The 18,000-nt window shown below is 47.7% G+C and overlaps 2 protein-coding genes and 1 non-coding gene across 3 annotated transcripts; all 3 read right to left on the reverse strand.

The window, feature by feature from the left end:
• Window positions 1-285: 285 nt before the first annotated feature.
• mak16 (MAK16 homolog (S. cerevisiae)) lies at window positions 286-4,920 on the reverse strand. The gene is made up of 10 exons (XM_008419434.2): window positions 4,737-4,920; window positions 4,092-4,141; window positions 2,888-2,997; window positions 2,730-2,794; window positions 1,993-2,144; window positions 1,866-1,920; window positions 1,713-1,787; window positions 1,517-1,624; window positions 1,371-1,436; window positions 286-665 (listed from the first exon to the last, which is right to left on the reverse strand). The coding sequence occupies exons 1-10, from the start codon at window positions 4,749-4,751 to the stop codon at window positions 465-467; spliced, it is 897 nt and encodes a 298-aa protein (XP_008417656.1). The 5' UTR covers window positions 4,752-4,920; the 3' UTR covers window positions 286-464.
• Window positions 4,921-5,461: 541 nt separating this feature from the next.
• On the reverse strand, window positions 5,462-5,564 carry LOC145553016 (small nucleolar RNA U13). The gene has a single exon (XR_014089189.1). It is a non-coding gene; the product is annotated as a small nucleolar RNA U13 (small nucleolar RNA).
• A 661-nt stretch (window positions 5,565-6,225) lies between these two features.
• spinb (spindlin b) lies at window positions 6,226-16,825 on the reverse strand. Its single transcript, XM_081611062.1, has 7 exons — window positions 16,685-16,825; window positions 14,019-14,355; window positions 12,918-12,966; window positions 12,720-12,814; window positions 12,494-12,649; window positions 11,454-11,687; window positions 6,226-10,719 (listed from the first exon to the last, which is right to left on the reverse strand). The coding sequence occupies exons 2-7, from the start codon at window positions 14,068-14,070 to the stop codon at window positions 10,520-10,522; spliced, it is 786 nt and encodes a 261-aa protein (XP_081467188.1). The 5' UTR covers window positions 14,071-14,355; window positions 16,685-16,825; the 3' UTR covers window positions 6,226-10,519.
• Between the last annotated feature and the right edge of the window lie 1,175 nt (window positions 16,826-18,000).

The raw sequence follows: 18,000 nt of genomic DNA on the forward strand, positions 1-18,000 counted from the left end.
AATGTCAATGTTTTGTGTTTTTAATGATAAAAAGGTTCCACTGCATTCATAAAAAAGTGACTGCAAATAATGACACGAGCAGCGACTCAGCAGGAAGTCCTCCAGCAGGAGAAGCCGCCATGTTTGATCCCAGACAAACAGGAAGTCAGGGATTAAATCTGATCGGCTTTAAATGTGAAATCTGGATTTATTCCATCATTTTCCTGCGTCGGATTTTATCATTTTTTAAACCAGAACATTTTATAAATTGAAGCAAATAAATTCAAATCTGAACATTTATTTAAAAAAAAAAGAAGAAAAATGTGTTTTTATTTTTCAGGTTTGGGGGTTTTAATGTCTCTCTGGTCCGGTCCGGTCCAACTGGGCTCAAAGTGCCGTTCAGGCTCAATGGACGTCAGCAGCTTTGTTGTCATGGCAACATGGTGGGGGGTTAGCGGTCCTGGTCCGACGCCATCGGAGCGTCTCTACGTGGTTCTGGTCTTGGAGGCGGGTTCTGTCTCGTACTCGATCTCCACGAACGCTCGCTTCCTCCTCGGCGCCGACCCGTTGGCCGGAGATTTCCCTTTAGACCGCGAGGCCTTCGTCTCCACCTCCATCTCCTCCTCTTCCTCACTGGAGTCCTGCTGCTCCTCCTCATCGCTGCTCGTCTTCAGCTTGTTCATGTCCTGGGAGACAAAGACCAGTCAGAACCGCCGTCCAGCTCTACTTCCTGAAGCTAAAAGATCTACTTCCTGTCTACTTCCTGAAGTTAAAAGATCTACTTCCTGTCTACTTCCTGAAGTTAAAAGATCTACTTCCTTTTGTTCCAGGATCTACTTCCTGAAGCTAAAAGATCTACTTCCTGTCTACTTCCTGAAGTTAAAAGATCTACTTCCTGTCTACTTCCTGAAGTTAAAAGATCTACTTCCTTTTGTTCCAGGATCTACTTCCTGGAGTTCCAGGATCTACTTCCTGGAGTTCCAGGATCTACTTCCTGATGTTAAAAGATCTACTTCCTGTCTACTTCCTGAAGTTAAAAGATCTACTTCCTGAAGTTAAAAGATCTACTTCCTGTCTACTTCCTGAAGTTAAAAGATCTACTTCCTGAAGTTAAAAGATCTACTTCCTGAAGCTAAAAGATCTACTTCCTGTCATTCCAGGACCTACATCCTGGAGTTCCAGGATCTACTTCCTGATGTTAAAAGATCTACTTCCTGGAGATCCAGGATCTACTTCCTAATGTTAAAAGATCTACTTCCTTTTGTTCCAGGATCTACTTCCTGGAGTTAAAAGATCTACTTCCTGGAGTTCCAGGATCTACTTCCTGATGTTAAAAGATCTACTTCCTGTCTACTTCCTGGAGATCCAGGGTTACTTCCTGCCTGACTCACCTCGAAGTCGCTCAGGTCGCTCTCATCCACTTCGTCTTCTGCTACAAACTCGCTCTGCCCGACGTCCTGCAGACAGGAACAGGAACCCTTTCAGAATAAAACACCTACTGGCCCCGCCCCCTCGGTAGAGGCTCCTCCTTCATCACCTTGTCATCCTCCTCTTCCTCCTCCTCGGAGTCCGACTCGCTCTCGGCTTCCTGCTGCTCCAGCGCCCGGTCGAAGGCGTACACCGGGAAGTTGTAGATGTCTCCGTACTGAAACACAGAGAGGAAGTGAGTCCGCAATGCTGACCGGATCAGAACCGGACCAGAACCCTCGGCGGCGGCGCTCAGCTCCTCGTACCGTTCCCTGCTTCAGTCGCTCCAGCAGCTCCTTCTCGATGGCGTTGTCCAGCTGAGCGGCGATCAGAGCCTTCTCCTGCGAACAGAACCCAGAACACGGTCAGAACCCCCTCGCCGGCTCGGTTCTGGTCGGGTTTGTCCGCCTCCATCTTACCTCCTTCCTCTTCTCTCTGCTCTCCACCTTCCTGCTGAGCGGAACCAGCTTCCTCCTGGAAGAGAGACACAGCAGACATGAAGCACGGCCCGGTTCTGGTCGGGTTCCCGTGCACCTCAGAACTCACTGTCTCTTCAGAACCAGCTTGCGCATCCGGATCAGGTACTGGGTGATCTTGGTGAACCGCTGCTTGCATTTGTGTCGGATGAAACGCGGCCAGTAGATCAGGTTCTGATCGATCTGCTCCAGAGCCTTTTCATAGTTCCTGCTCAGCTTCACCTGCAGGCAAACAGAACCGGGTCAGAACCTGACTGACTGGTACCAGTGGGTGGACCAAACAGCGGTTCTGATCCAGTCTCAACAGGCTTCATGGACCCAGAACGTTTCCTTCCAGGATTCAAAGCTACCAGAACCTGGAGGGAGAACTGAACCAAACCGACCCGAATTCTCAAAGACGAAAAACCCAACAGAATCAAACAGACCCAGAACTCGGTGGTGGCAGCATCATGCTGGGCTGACTGTTGGATTAAGGTGGATGAAGTTCTAAATGCCAAGTGGTTCTGATCCGAAACCTTCCTCCAAACCCTGGAGACACTTTGCAGATCAAATATGGAACCAGGACCAGCAGAAGGTTCTGGAGAACCCGACCGGATCGTTCTGATCCAGTTCCAGCTGCTGGAACCTTCTGGAGTTTAAACTGTCATCATAAAATCAGCCGACAGCTTTCCATACGCGCTGAGGAACATCCCATAATAAGCTGCTCTGATGGAAATGATTCGGTTTTAAACAGTTGATGTTCATCAGGTCAAAGGTCAAACAAACAGCTCAGGTTCTTCATCATGAGGATGAGGAGGATGGTCTGACCTTCTCCCACATCCGGGCCGGGAACGCCGCTCTCTCGATCACCTTCATGTAGAGGAAACACTGACCTGCAACAAAACACGGAGCCGTTACTCCACCTCACCGGGTCGGGTCGGGTCGGGAGCCCGGCCCGGTCCGGTGAGGATGAGGAGGATGCTGACCTTTCTCCTCCCTGATGGTGGCGTACTGACTGCTGGCCAGCGGACACGCCGCGCGGCTGCACAGCCCCGTCAGGTTGAACTCGTTCCGGCAGAAGTTCCCGCCTTTGGTTCTGATCCGGGAGAAGAACAGAGAGAGCCGTCAGGGTTCTGATGGACGGGAGGAAACGAACCGGGTTTACAGGAATCCTGGACGTTTTGTGGTCCAGACAGAAAACAAACCGAAACGTTTTTTCATCAGGAAACGAATCAAAACCTGAAGAACTGATTCAAACAAACTTCACAAAAAGTTCATTTAAAATTCATTTTACAGCAAAGAGCAGAACTAACAGACAGAAATTCAGATTTTACACATCAGACTCAAAGTTTTTGGTTTTTAATTATTTTCTTATCATATGGATGAAAAACCAGAGAAAATTTCTATGTTTATTTCATATTTATAAGAAATCATTTGGATTTTCTCTGCTGCCAAAAAAAGTTACATTTTCCAAGAATAAAGGCAGAAATTTACTATATTAAACTAGAATATTATAACATTGTTGAGTAGCAACAGCTGATTAACGACAAACTGAAGGTTTTTCATGTGACTCAAACCAATCAGAACCTCCTGATTCTCTGGACCGGGTCCAGCCTGAACCGATCAGAACCTCCTGATTCTCTGGACCGGGTCCAGCCTGAACCGATCAGAACCTCCTGATTCTCTGGACCGGGTCCAGCCTGAACCTCCTGATTCTCTGGACCGGGTCCAGCCTGAACCGATCAGAACCTCCTGATTCTCTGGACCGGGTCCAGCCTGAACCAATCAGAACCTCCTGATTCTCTGGACTGGGTCCAGCCTGAACCAATCAGAACCTCCTGATTCTCTGGACCGGGTCCAGCCTGAACCAGTCAGAACCTCCTGATTCTCTGGACCGGGTCCAGCCTGAACCAATCAGAACCTCCTGATTCTCTGGACCGGGTCCAGCCTGAACCGATCAGAACCTCCTGATTCTCTGGACCGGGTCCAGCCTGAACCAATCAGAACCTCCTGATTCTCTGGACCGGGTCCAGCCTGAACCAATCAGAACCTCCTGATTCTCTGGACCGGGTCCAGCCTGAACCAATCAGAACCTCCTGATTCTCTGGACCGGGTCCAGCCTGAACCAATCAGGAGAACTGTAACTGCTCGGGTCGGAACCGGACTGCAGGAGGACGCCTCAGAACTTACTTGACTTTAAAGGAGCAGAACTGCCTGTTTCCAATGATGTCCCAGATGACCTGCAGAGGGCAGAGGTCAAAGGTTACACACATCCAGAGAGGCCCGAAACCATCAGAGCATCTGATTTTAGAGATCAGCATCTTTAACTCCTGATCCATTTAGAGCAGGAGAACATCTTAAAGCTTCCGGGAAAGTCTGGATCACCGGAAGGAAAACGAGGACCGGATCAGGGGTTCTGGACAGGACGGGGGAGTTTTAAGGTTGTTACCTGGACCCACGTGACAAAAATGTGAAACTTTATTCCCCCCGAAATGATCTTCATACCAACCCAGAACAATCAAACCTCCACCTCTGTTCTGACTTTTCATTTTATTTCCACTAAACCCGGTTAAACTTAATTTTTACACTTTTCCAATTAAGTCTGTTGGCATCTAACGGGAGAAAAAAATGTTCCGCATAAATTAAATGTAGTTAATGTAGGACCCTTAATATCCACACAGGGTCTAGTAAACAGACAGAACTATTGATAACAGAGCAGTGTTCCATTGATTGATTGATTATTAATCGGTTTTTAAAGGTTTCCCGGTGGCTAACATTAGCTTAGAAGCTAAACCGAGCCTGTGTTCAGCTTCAGAGGAAGTTTATCAAACTCACGTCGTCGTGCTGCATCCTGACTTCCTCTCAGAGATCCTCGCTGACCCAGTAACCGGTTCCGATGGAGTTTAGTAAGATAAATTAATGTTCGGGAGGTTTCAGATCCGTGGAGCCACATGGACCATCAGGAAGACACCATCTTTGTTTAGCTGGAAATCTCGCGCAGCGTCAAAGAGGGAGCGTGAAGAAATCTCGCGATACTTGCTAAACTACTGATTATAGGTAATGAACGATATTTATATTTTTATGTATTTAGTGTACTGAATGTAAACAGAGCCTTTACTCCAAACAAGAACAAAAATGTTAAAGTTTTTAAAACTGATAATCTTCTAAGGTTTTTCATTCTTTAAAAAAGTCTATTTAATTTGGAGTTAAACTATTTGTCAATTTAAAATTGTGCTGTTTTGAAATAAATAAAATTGAGATACAATAAAGAAGTATTTTCAATCATCCTGAATTATATTTTAAATACTGTGCAATTTGGGCTCCTTTATATTCATAATCTTTTTATAATTTCACTGGAAAATCAGAATATTAACTTCTATAAATACGTGAAATCTTGTTCTGCTTCACATTTGTTGGATTTTAATACAGAAATTAAACCGGAACTATTTAGTTTTTTTTTCATTCAGCAGTTCAATAGAATCACCGGAAACAGGAAATCAGGCTTTGCAGCGATTTCTTTTCTAAAATGAAAATATATTTTTGTTTGATCTTCGGTTCAGGATCAGACGGTCTGAAGGCGCGATGCGTAACAAGGTTTAGGCCACGCCTCCTCACAGATCCTCTGTGAATCAACCAATCATCACTTTCATGAACCGAAAGGATCAGACCCCAACATGGCGGCCAGCCGTCTTCAACCTGCGCTCTGACTCTCTGACTCACGGTTTCTTTAAACTCGATCTTCTTCTCTTCCTCCTCCAGATTAATCCACACGACTTCGGAACAAATAAACCTGATAAATAAAAACATAAAGAGAAACAGCAGCTCCAGATGCGAAAGCCTTAAAGTGGAGAGAGCGAACAGATCAGGAGAAATGCATTATGGGAGTTAAACGGTGTCTGAGGCGACACCTGGTGGTCAGAATGTTAACGAACAGCATGTTGTACCTGCAGATTTAAATGAGATTAAAACCCAATTTACCAATAAATAACAACGAAACAACTATAGAAAATACTACGAACATTTCAGAATAACATTATTTGCATTCTGCCACTTTGCAGAAAGATGCAACACAAACTGTGATCAATGTTTTAAGTGCAATTCAACTGAAATTGTAATGTGCATTATTGATAACTATTTATATATGGAAGTGATATTTTCATAAACATTTACTATTCTTCAGTTGCACTATAACAAACAGTAAATAGCAACAAAACAACAAACATACTCCTCATCTTTTAGATCCCCTTCATCTCTCTGGTTTATCATTAGTTCCAGTTCCGACAGATTATAATCTGAACTGAATCAGAGAATAAGAGACAAGATGTGTATGAAAAACAGGTTTTTATTCATGTAAATAGTTAGAGCTTTACACGGCTGTACAACACTGGCATCTGTAGTTGGCACTCTGAAACATCAACTTCACAGCCACCATCACCTCTGCAACATCTTCACAAGTTCACCTGCTAAACTGTCACTTCCGCTGGTCGGGGTGGGTTTTCTTCTTCGTTTTTATTTTATCCAACAACCCATTAGTGCTCCAGCCCACCAGGGGGGGCTGAAGGTACAAAACAAACCAAAGGAAACAAGAGGCACCAAAAAGCCACAACAGACAGGCGAGAACCGAACAACTGAAACCTACAAACATGCAACACATCAGTTTCCACAGAGCGAGAAAAGCAGCATGCAGTAACACTATCTGAACAGAGGCGGCGCTACAGCACACACGTCCAATCACACAACAGATCCAGAGTTTTCTGGAAAATAACGAGGATCACATCAATCCGACCCTGGAGTCACCGGAATCAGGGGAGATTCATCTGGATTTACCTTCGTGGAGCAGCAGGGCGGTGCTGTAAATCTACATTTACCCTCTAGAACCAGAAACGATGAATGAATCTGGGGGAGCTGAGAATGTGAACACCTGGGAAATGTGATGTTTCTGGATGCAAACAGATTTATCCAGACCCGATGTTCTGGAAAGTTCCATTTTACATCCCATCAACGTTTCATCTGCCTAAAACTACAACATGTAGCATCTGTTATTAGAGGAATTCTCTAGAAAATCCAGATGGGTAATAAAATAAAATAAAATGTGAGTATATAGAAAAGGTTTTGATTAAAATTTAACACCATTTTTTTTACATAGAAATATTCCAGAAGGAACCTTTGTATTTGCACATTTCTAGTACACCCATAAAACTGATGCACAAGCTAACAGCAGTGATGGCGGATTTCTGTCGGGATTAAATTTAGTCTGGATTAGACTATTGCTGTGCTAGGAGTTAGCATATCAGTGAAGATATTTAAGGCTAAAGTAGCATCTCAGTGCTAACCATGTAGCGGCTAACGCTAATATCAGCGTCCTGATGGTTGAACAGAATAAAAACTATATTTGCTGTTGAGCTCAGATGTTTGTTTATTCAGCAGAAAAAGTTTCTGAATTGAAAATGTTGCTTATTTTGTCAACATGCATTTTATTAATTAATGCCATTAAATGTTTGAGTAGAGTCCCACCTCTAGCTTTGAAATTATGGCCTTGATTTTGATGTGCATTTTTGACAATCTAGAAAAAAATGTTCACAGTAAAAATCTGATTGTTTTAGAAATACAAAACAAATATTTGGATTTCACAAGTTGTAGAATCTGAACCGTCAAACTGAAAACCTGACGCCTGAGCAGACGCCTCACACAGCAGCGGTTTCAGTCAGGAGCAGATGTTTGTGCCTGGATCCGTTTAAAACCGGCCGGTTCTCCACATGGTGGCGCTGCACCACCATGGATTCAAGAAAGAGTCAAAAACTATCGCCTGCTCTAAACTCCATGATTATGGAACAAAATAAATCACAAAATATGACATGGAAGGTGATTCTGGAAAAGGTGATGAATCAAAATGTAACTGGATGTAATCATGAAATCTGGAACTTTTCAGTTTAAACATCAACATTCTGGAAACTGGAGTAAAAACAAACAGAAGATCCGCTCAGCCAAGACATGAACCTCTCCAGATTTAACCCATCGATGCTTCCTGAAAAGGTTTTGATCTCCAGGAACGAGACTCCAGGAGCCCGGAATGGAAACCGTCAGGAAAAACATTTTATTTGAAGGGGCTGAAAAAGACTCATAACACTGTAATAAACATGTCATGACACTGTAATAAACATGTCATGACACTGTAATAAACATGTCATAACACTGTAATAAACATGAATAATCCTTCATGAATATTTATGACTGTTGTCATAAAGCATAATTCAGTAAATTATGACACTTTTAATACAAAGTTGACTTTATTCAAAATGTCTTTATTATGACAACTAGACATTAACCAATAAATCATTACTGTTTAAATTTGATATAAATGTATTACTGATTTCACTTTAAAAATTAGGTAACTTTGTTATTAAAGGTAAAGTTTAATCAGTAATGATTTATTGGTTAATGTCAAGTTGTCATAATAAAGACATTTTGAATAAAGTCAACTTTGTATTAAAAGTGTCATAATTTACTGAATTATGCTTTATGACAACAGTCATAAATATTCATGAAGACTTATTCCTGTTCATGACAGGTGTTATAACATGTTTATTACAGTGTTATGACACGTTTATTACAGTGTTATGAGTCTTATTCACCCCTTCAAATAAAGTTTTACCAGAAAAACTTTTAAAAAACTGACATATTCCTTAAAAAAGACTCCCAAATAACAAATAACTCCTAATGTAAGTTAAAGTTCGAGGAAATAAAAAGCTAAATAATCTGATCTGAACCCAACAGAGATTTATTCAGCTGCTCCTTTACTCCAGAACCAGAACATCAGTTTTTATAAAGATCCAATAAATCAAGTCTGAGAAATAAAAATCATCTGCAACTTCAATTAGTTAAAAAGATCCACTTTAATCCCCAGATCCTGATGTTAATCCACTCATCCCCCCAGATTAGCTCCAGATTAGCAGGTTTCCAGGCTGTTCCACAATCAGCCGTTTGCTTTCTGTCAGGAAATGACAACCACTGAACCGAAAAACAGGGATTCTGGCTATAATCTCACAATTTGGGCTTTAAAGTCGGAACAGATTTGAGTTTTAGGACGAGATCGACTGAAAGGCGCATAAACAATTTAAACAAGTTTTAAAAGTTAGAATCCTGGGGAAAAACTGAATAATGTGATTACAGCGAGAATTCAGAGAAATCGTCTAAATTCTTAGGGAAAAAGTTAGAATACATTTTGTCTCAGAATTCTGAGTATGAATTAACCAAAAAAAAAGGAAAACGTTTCAATTCCTGTATTTCCAGATTTTAATTGAATGAAAATTAAATCCTGTGTTTTAGTTTAGAGGAGATCTGGAGGAGAAGCGACGCTGGACACCATTTGGGTTTTGGGCGAACTGGACGTTCAGCAGATTAGAATCTGGATCCTGAAACCAGGAAAAGAGTCCACCCCGAGAGGAATGCCGGAGCCGGGAGCGACGCTTCCCACCAGGCCAGCAGGAATGTCTGGATCCGTCTTCAGGCACATGAGATGAGGATCAGGCAACATGGCTGCTAGCGCTTCTGTTGGAGGAAGATGGGCTACATCGGAGACAAGAGCAGGACTTCCTTCAAACACCCGACCGGATGCTGCAGAGCGGATCCAGAGTCTGTCAACGAGTCCGGACCGACTGGGAACGAAACCGACACGGAGGAACCGAGACGTCCAACATGAGATCACTGTACAAGAAAAACACTAAACTACAACAGCAGCAACTCGGGTCATCGACGGGAACCCCAGGATCCGCTGATCCGGACCAACCGGGTCCGTCAGGATCCACTGATCCGGACCAACTGATTCCGTCAGGATCCGCTGATCCGGACCAACCAGGTCCGTCAGGATCCGCTGATCCGGACCAACCAGGTCCGTCAGGATCCACTGATCCGGACCAACCGGCTCCGTCAGGATCCACTGATCCAGATCATCTTTGGATCAACAGACTCCACAGGGAACTCCAGCATCAGTTGATCCGGATCATCTCTGGATCGGAATGGTAGGAAGTCCAGGGATCTGTTGGGAAAACCTTCCCTGTCGTCTTCCAGGGTCGGCTCTGGAATCTGGAAGGTTCCTCGGTCCAGAAGCAGATCCTGAAAACGCCAGAGGGTCTAAGATTCACCGTTATCTGGGTTCATACCGATATGAGGTCATGATTGTCCACATTTAGAAGACGGGGGCGGGGCATGTGGAAAACCGTTACAGTATAAATGCGGAATAATCCGGATGTGACGCTTCAGGAACCCTGAAACCAGCCGGTTGGAGTGACGCTCTAGAAAAGTTCAACAATTTGGCACAAATTTCAGAGGGAAGGTCTTTTCCCTGCCCAGACGCAGAGCGGTCCGGATCCGTGTTCCCGACGCCGTCCCGGCCCGTCGGGCTCAGACGCCCCGCCTGGGAAACGAGACGTTCCTCCGATGGAGTCACAGGAAGGAGAAGCTTAGTAAAGACGGATGTTTGTGCCACGATAATCTGGAAAGCCAACGCGGGTTCCAGCCGTTTGGTCCGGTTGAAGTCGATGACGGATGGCGCCGCGTCCTTCGCGTTAAGGCGTCTCTAGAAACCAACGGAGTCCGGCTGCTGTCTGGACGCCCCGGCCTTAGGACGTCTTCACCAGGTCGTAGACGTAGATGTGGAAGTCGTCGTCGAACTTGATGAAGTAGACGGAGGGCTTGGCCTCCACCTGGTGGATGACCATCCCCGACCGCTTCCCGCCGTCCTCCTTGGCGTACTCCACCTGCTTCCCCACCAGGCTGTCCACCACCTCGCCCGGCTCCCGCTCCGCCGCCACGTTCTCGTCTGCAGACACAGAGCACAGCGTGAAAACCGGACCGGATCCAGACCCGGACCTGGACCGGATCCAGACCCGGACCTGGACCGGATCCAGACCCGGACCTGGACCCGGACCGGATCCAGACCCGGACCTGGACCCGGACCGGATCCAGACCCGGACCTGGACCGGATCCAGACCCGGACCTGGACCGGATCCAGACCCGAACCTGGACCGGATCCAGACCCGGACCTGGACCGGATCCAGACCCGGACCTGGACCGGATCCAGACCCGAACCTGGACCGGATCCAGACCCGGACCGTATCCAGACCCGAACCTGGACCGGATCCAGACCCGAACCTGGACCGGATCCAGACCCGGACCGGATCCAGACCCAAACCAGGACAGGATCCAGACCCAAACCTGGACCGGATCCAGACCCGAACCTGGACCGGATCCAGACCCGGACCTGGACCGGATCCAGACCCGAATCTGGACCGGATGCAGACCCGGACCGGATCCAGACCCGGACCTGGACCGTGTCCAGACCCTAACCGGATCCAGACTCGAACCTAGACCGGATTCAGACCTGGACCGTATCCAGACCCGGACCAGATCCAGACCCGAACCTGGACCGACCGCATTCAAACCTGGACTGGATCCAGACCTTGACTTGAACCGGATCTAGACCCGGACCTGGACCGGATCCAGACCCAAACCTGGACCAGACCGACTGGATCCGGACTCCACACTGACACTCACTGGAGTCGGGCATGATGCGCAGGTCGCCCTCCTTGTAGTCGTCCAGCAGCTGGTACATGTACAGAACCGGGTCCTTCTCGTAGGTGATGTAGAACCAGGTGGTCATGATGGGGGCGCGGGCCAGAACCATCCCCCTCCACTCCTCCTTCGGCCCGTCCTCCGTCTCAAACATGTGCTCCACCGCCTTCCCGATCATCGTCTCCGCCAGCAGCGAGTCGCTCACCCGGGCCTGAGCTGGACCAATCAGACAGAGCGGCAGGTCAGGCTCGGCTCCAGAACCTACGGTACCAACCAAGGCTAATCCCGTCTTTACTGCAAGAGCCAGGGTTTGGATCACGAATCTGGACTTCTGGGGCTTCCAGATCTACGGTTCACCTCGACTCCAAGGTCCAGAAAAGTGGAAAAAGCAGAAGCTGTGAAACGCTCGTAAAAACAAGATGGCGGTTCCTGGGTGGGATGACATCATATTAATTTTTACATAATCTGGGTGTAAGAATTAGGCATATTTTAGGGGTCTACAGTCTCTGGCAGTGTTTATGTTGGGGGTCAATGTTTGGTCATCCATAAGCAGTCAGTTGACACAGAAATAAAGCTGGCAGGGCCATACGAGAACGGGAAAAATCTCTGTTCATGTGTGATTACTTGGTTCACATAACTTTCTCTTTTAACTCTTTATTTTTATTCTATTTTTCATCTCAACAGGTTCCTGTTGTTATATTTTATAACTAAGTTTCAGTTTGACAAGGTGAAAAACCAAAATGTTAAAGTTATGGAATGAGCAGAACATGAAGGATCGACTGATTGGTCAGAACAATAATTAATCAATAACTTGTATCACCAGTCCAGACAGTCGCCAGAGGTCAGAGGTCAGACAAGGCCCAGATGGATGCATGTGGGCCGCGTTTAACAAGGATGAACAGGTAGAACCCATCTGGACCCGGTAGAACTCATCTGGACCCTACAGAACCCATCTGGACCCTACAGAACCCATCTGGACCCTACAGAACCCATCTGGACCCGGCGGCGGCGCGGTTCCTCACCCACTCTGTCGGGCAGAACCTCCAGGCCGACCACGCGCTCGTCGGCGTACAGCTCCAGGCCGTAGACGCAGTCGAAGCCGTCGTACTTGATCAGGTAGAGAGACGGGTTGACCGGAACCTGGTCCAGAACCGTCCCCTTCCACTGGGACGATTTACCTGAAGGGACACCGGACACGTCAACACCGAGCGACCTGGAGGTCCAGAGGTCAAGAGGTCGCCTACTCACTGCCTTCCTTCCAGATGTGCTGGATCCGGCAGCCCACGATGTTCCTCCTGGGCGGAACCAGCGTCTTACTGGGTCCGACGCTGGTCCTCTGCTTCCTGCCGGGACGCGGACAAAAACCCGAGATTACAGATCTGAACGGATTCAGATTAAAGATGAGATTAGATAATCTGGCTTCAATAAAATCACTTCTGGACGTACTTGTGTGGATTCTTCTTCTTCATCATGTTTGCAGAGACGCCTGAATGTCCTGAAACAGAAACATGAGCCTGAGTCAGCCTGAGGGCGGCGCTGCCTCAGACTGAAGGGGGGCGCTGCCTCAGCCTGAGGGGGGCGCTGCCTCAGCCTGAGGGGGGCGCTGCCTCAGCCTGAGGGGGGGCGCTGCCTCAGCCTGAGGGGGGCGCTGCCTCAGGCTGAGGGGGGCGCTGCCTCAGGCTGAGGGGGGCGCTGCCTCAGCCTGAGGGGGGGCGCTGCCTCAGCCTGAGGGGGGCGCTGCCTCAGCCTGAGGGGGGCGCTGCCTCAGGCTGAGGGGGGCGCTGCCTCAGCCTGAGGGGGGCGCTGCCTCAGCCTGAGGGGGGGCGCTGCCTCAGCCTGAGTGGGGGCGCTGCCTCAGGCTGAGGGGGGCGCTGCCTCAGCCTGAGGGGGGGCGCTGCCTCAGCTGAGTGGGGCGCTGCCTCAGCCTGAGGGGGGGCGCTGCCTCAGGCTGAGGGGGGCGCTGCCTCAGCCTGAGGGGGGCGCTGCCTCAGGCTGAGGGGGGCGCTGCCTCAGCCTGAGGGGGGCGCTGCCTCAGCCTGAGGGGGGCGCTGCCTCAGCCTGAGGGGGGCGCTGCCTCAGCCTGAGGGGGGCGCTGCCTCAGGCTGAGGGGGGCGCTGCCTCAGCCTGAGGGGGGCGCTGCCTCAGCCTGAGTGGGGGCGCTGCCTCAGGCTGAGGGGGGCGCTGCCTCAGCCTGAGTGGGGCGCTGCCTCAGGCTGAGGGGGGCGCTGCCTCAGCCTGAGGGGGGCGCTGCCTCAGCCTGAGGGGGGCGCTGCCTCAGGCTGAGGGGGGCGCTGCCTCAGGCTGAGGGGGGCGCTGCCTCAGCCTGAGGGGGGCGCTGCCTCAACCTGAAGGGGGGCGCTGCCTCAACCTGAAGGGGGGCGCTGCCTCAGCTTGAGGGGGGCGCTGCCTCAGCCTGAGTGGGGGCGCTGCCTCAGGCTGAGGGGGGCGCTGCCTCAGGCTGAGGGGGGCGCTGCCTCAGCCTGAGGGGGGCACTGCCTCAGCCTGAGGGCGGCGCCAGCAGAGCGTTACGGTTCTGATCAGACTCACCCCCGTCCGCTCGGGGCCGCGGCGCCGCTGGGCTCTTAAACGGAGTCTTCATTCATCCACCTGAGGGCGGGGGGGCTGTGGGGGATGGACAGCCAATCAGGACGCTGCTTTGAGTCTGGACTCAGATCGGAGGGGGTGAGGACAGAGGGAGGAGGAAGGGGGAGGGAAAGGACAGAAGGGAGGAGGTGAACCAGGAATTAGTCGGATCCGGTGAGACGTCTCATCCAGGTCAGGATTGGTGTAACGCCTGGAGGCTGGGGGGCCAATGGGGGACACCGGGGGGCCGATGGCGGACGTCAAGCTGTTGGACTCAAACTGGAAACGGCAGGAAGATTTTCTACAAGAAAACAACAAAAAACAAACATAAATGTTAAAATTCTCCAGAACCGGATCAGAGTTCTGTTTGATCCTCTCAGAACCGGATCAGAACCCAAACTGCTTTTCAATACACTGAGCGCCCTGTACCTTTAAGAACCCAGAGCTGAGTCTGAACATTAAAACCGATCAGCAGCGACTCTCTGGCGGACCCCGGTTCTGGTACCAGAGCAGCTGGACCCAGCAGGAAGTCAGCAGCAGCTGCAGCAGCTGCAGCAGCAGAACCCGCAGCGCATGCTGCAGCAGCAGCAGGAGGTCAGGGGGCCACCGGCTTCCTGTTCAGGTTCTGAGCCGCAGGGAAACTCTCAGGTCTGCCAATCAAACGGCAGTTACCATGGAAACCTGCTTCCTGCTCCAGCTGAATATCAGCGATCGGCAGCTCCACCAGCAGGGGGCGCTGTGGGTTCATCACGCTCTGCTGCTGAGCAGATCCGGTTCTCCAGTCTGACCCGGTGGGTCTGATTGGTTCTGATTGGTTCTGCTGAGCTGACTCATGTTAACAATAAAGCTGCAGATAAAACCTCCTGAACACCTGCGCTAACATGCTAGCAGCAAATCTAAGTTTTCATTTAGCGCCTTAGCTTTAGCGCTCCTAGCTTCCAGTAAATCCTAAAACATTTACTGGGCTGCTTTATAAACTTTCAGTTAAACTTAAGAATCTGTCTATTTTCATGCTCTTATTCTGAAGTACTTCAAGACCATTTACACAGCACTTCCATTTCCTCTCCTCACTTTCTCTCTTTTTCCACCAATAAATTATTTCAAACAAGAGGAACAAAGAAACGGAGCGTAAATAAAAACACACAACTGTCTGTAGAACATCAACAGGCCTTCCACAAACCGTACAGAGGTGGGTAATGGCATTAGCTTTAGCTTCTGCTAATACCATGTTGCTGAAGTCCTATAGTATTAGCTACTATTAAAACTTAACACCATACTGCTTTAGTTTCTCCTAAATAACATGTTTTCTTAGCATTAGCTTCCTACTAAATAATATATGTTGCTAGCTTCTTCTCAGGTTCCATTAGCATTAACTTATACTCAAACCATTTAGCATTAGCTTCCGCTAAATACCATGTTCATATTAACAGAACTAATGTTTAGGATCTGTGTTTTAGCACAGCTAGCTGTATATTTAGCGATGCCTCCCACTATTTTAACTTACGGATTTAAAAAAATATTTACACTGAAAAACTTCAATAATATCTTGTTTTAACGGCAGAATACTCTGATTCTAAGGGCGGTGAAATCAAATCATACAGAACCATATGCGAGTTTTTAGGGAAAATAAGGACTGTTTAATTATTTTAACCACCAAAATAATTAATGGCTAAAATCGCCAAATGTTGTCATTGACATTTTAAAAGCTTTTTTCATTTTCCTGGAAGCAAAAAACAAACAAACTTAATAGATACAAACGTTTTGTATGTAGGTTAAAACAAGCAACAAAGGTTTAAAAGCTGCAATTCTGTAGTAAACGTTTGTGACCCGAAGTCAGAAACACAGTTTGTAATTTGTGGATAATTGTAATGAATCATGCAACAAATTATCTTGAATTGTTGCTTTGCATTTTTAGTGGTTAAAATAATTACATCAGAAACTGTTTTCAATCTGTTATTGTTGCTCAACAACAGCCAAAATATTAAAGATGTGGAAATGTGTCCAAAAATGAGCCAAAACTCAACAACAATCTGGTTATATTTTGACTTGAGAGCAGCACTGATAATTATTTACTGTCCTGGGGAAAAGTGTGGGAAGTGACAAACATTTCAGCTGCTAGCCTCATGTAAATCCGGCCCCCCGGGGTCCACAGAGGTTCCGGCCCTGGAGGCGGTGGGACCGGCTCTGCTGGGACTGATCAAAATCAGCAGAAACCCGTCCAGCCGCTGCAGCGCCCCCAGGCGGCCGTTCAGCGCCATGAGGAGGACTTGCTGCTTGTTTTGGCTGCTGAGGATGATGAAGATGTCCATCCAGAGGTCACTCAAAGTCTGCTAAAAACACGCAGCAGCAGCGCAAACCGCCGCACCCACGCACACGACAAACCCGCAGAAAAACAGCGCACCGCAAACTGCCTCCTCCCGCAGCGCGGCGGCCACGTTGCGCCACTATTTACCAAAACCCGCAGAGGCGCAAGAAAAGGCGCAAGCGAACAAAGGCAGAGTGGGGGGGTGTGGGGTCTGCTGGGGGAGAAAACACGGCGCCGAGCTCGCAGCTTCGTAGGAAACCGTTGGACCGGAACCGCGGCTCCGGGCCCGGTTCCGCAGCGGGCCCCGCGGGCCGCGGGTACTCACCGACACGGCGGTCAGCGCTGCCGCATGATCCCAATCAGCCGCCGAAGCTCCAGATTGATCCGCTCTGCCTCCGTTTGAGGCTCCGCTGCGTCAAGCTGGCTGCGCCAAGATGGAGGGAGGGCGGGAAAGTCTGGCGCCGCCCTTCAAAATAAAAGCCCAGGTGTTAGCAGTTTTCCTGGGACTTTCCTTCAGCAGGTCTTCCAAGGACCTGGGAGGATTTTTCTACGACTTCGTGTCATTGTAGACAGAAAAGCAGTAAATTTCAGTCAAAACACAGAAATTTGAGGTTAATCTCATAAAATTACTACAAGAAAACATGAAAATCTGATAGAAAATAAACTGAAATATTTTTAGGTTAATCTCAGAAATGTAGAAAAAAACGTGGAAATTTCTGAGCTGGAAAAGTCAAATTTTTATAGAAAAAAATCTGAAATCTCACAATTTTTCTAGAAAATCCTTGATTTTTTTATTTTACGTTTATTTTAGTACTAAAAATGTAATTTAACTCGACATTTAAAGTTTCTGAGATTTTTGGAAGACGTTTATTCCTCCTTTCTGCTGTACCGTCATATTTTTCAGTTAAATTTAGTCCTTTTAGTCATTCTGACAGTGAATATTCCTAAACTTTAGTTGGATCTGTGTGAAACTCCGAGCTGAAGGTTTATTCCTGTTACATGAATGCAGGAGTGAAAGTAAGGGGGTACGGCGGGGTACCGCTACCCCTAAAAGATTTAGTGGGAGTAGCTGCAAGAGAGGGGCGGCTGTCTGCTGTAAAGAATCAACGGGTTCACTGGGCAGCTGTGAGTTCACCACTAATCAGCCGTGATTGATTAGTTTTTCAAGAACAATCTAAAACACGACTTAATCAGTTAATGAATAGCTTCTCCCCCATTTCATATTGTTTCTGAACTGTTCAAGCTTTGCTAGAGCAGGGCTGCAGGACCTTCAGAACCAACAGGTCATGATGCTGGGCTACTGATTATCCCTCTGTCTGGACACAGGACCAGTAGAACCAGTTTAACAGATAAAATGAATGGTTACATACCAGACATGGAAAACTGGGATGACTCCGTGCCATGATGTTCAGGATTTAGGTCTCATGGCATCTCAAGGTGTCAGCATGGCAGCCAGAGGGCTGAGGGAGGAAATACAGCTTTATTTTGTAGCAATTTAAGAGCTACCAGCTTTTATCGCTTCGAAAAAAATTAATCAGCACAGAAACTCCACACAAAGAAGCAGCAATATATATATATATATATATATATATATATATATAATTTTATTTAAAGAATTTAAAACTACTTCCACCCCTGCAT

This window comes from Poecilia reticulata, chromosome 9 (genome assembly GCF_904066995.2).
Source record: "Poecilia reticulata chromosome 9, P_reticulata-male-v2, whole genome shotgun sequence".
NCBI classification, from domain to species: domain Eukaryota; kingdom Metazoa; phylum Chordata; class Actinopteri; order Cyprinodontiformes; family Poeciliidae; genus Poecilia; species Poecilia reticulata.

Coding starts and splice junctions, on each gene's coding strand:
- spinb (XM_081611062.1), bottom strand. CDS start 14,070: ATGAAGACTCCGTTTAAGAGCCCAGCGGCGCCGCGGCCCCGAGCGGAC. Junction 12,967..14,018: donor GCGGCCCCGAGCGGACGGGG/GTGAGTCTGATC, acceptor TTTCTGTTTCAG/GACATTCAGGCGTCTCTGCA. Junction 11,688..12,493: donor GGTTCTGCCCGACAGAGTGG/GTGAGGAACCGC, acceptor TGATTGGTCCAG/CTCAGGCCCGGGTGAGCGAC.
- mak16 (XM_008419434.2), bottom strand. Junction 1,625..1,712: donor AGCGACTGAAGCAGGGAACG/GTACGAGGAGCT, acceptor TCTGTGTTTCAG/TACGGAGACATCTACAACTT. Junction 666..1,370: donor GCGACCTGAGCGACTTCGAG/GTGAGTCAGGCA, acceptor TTTGTCTCCCAG/GACATGAACAAGCTGAAGAC.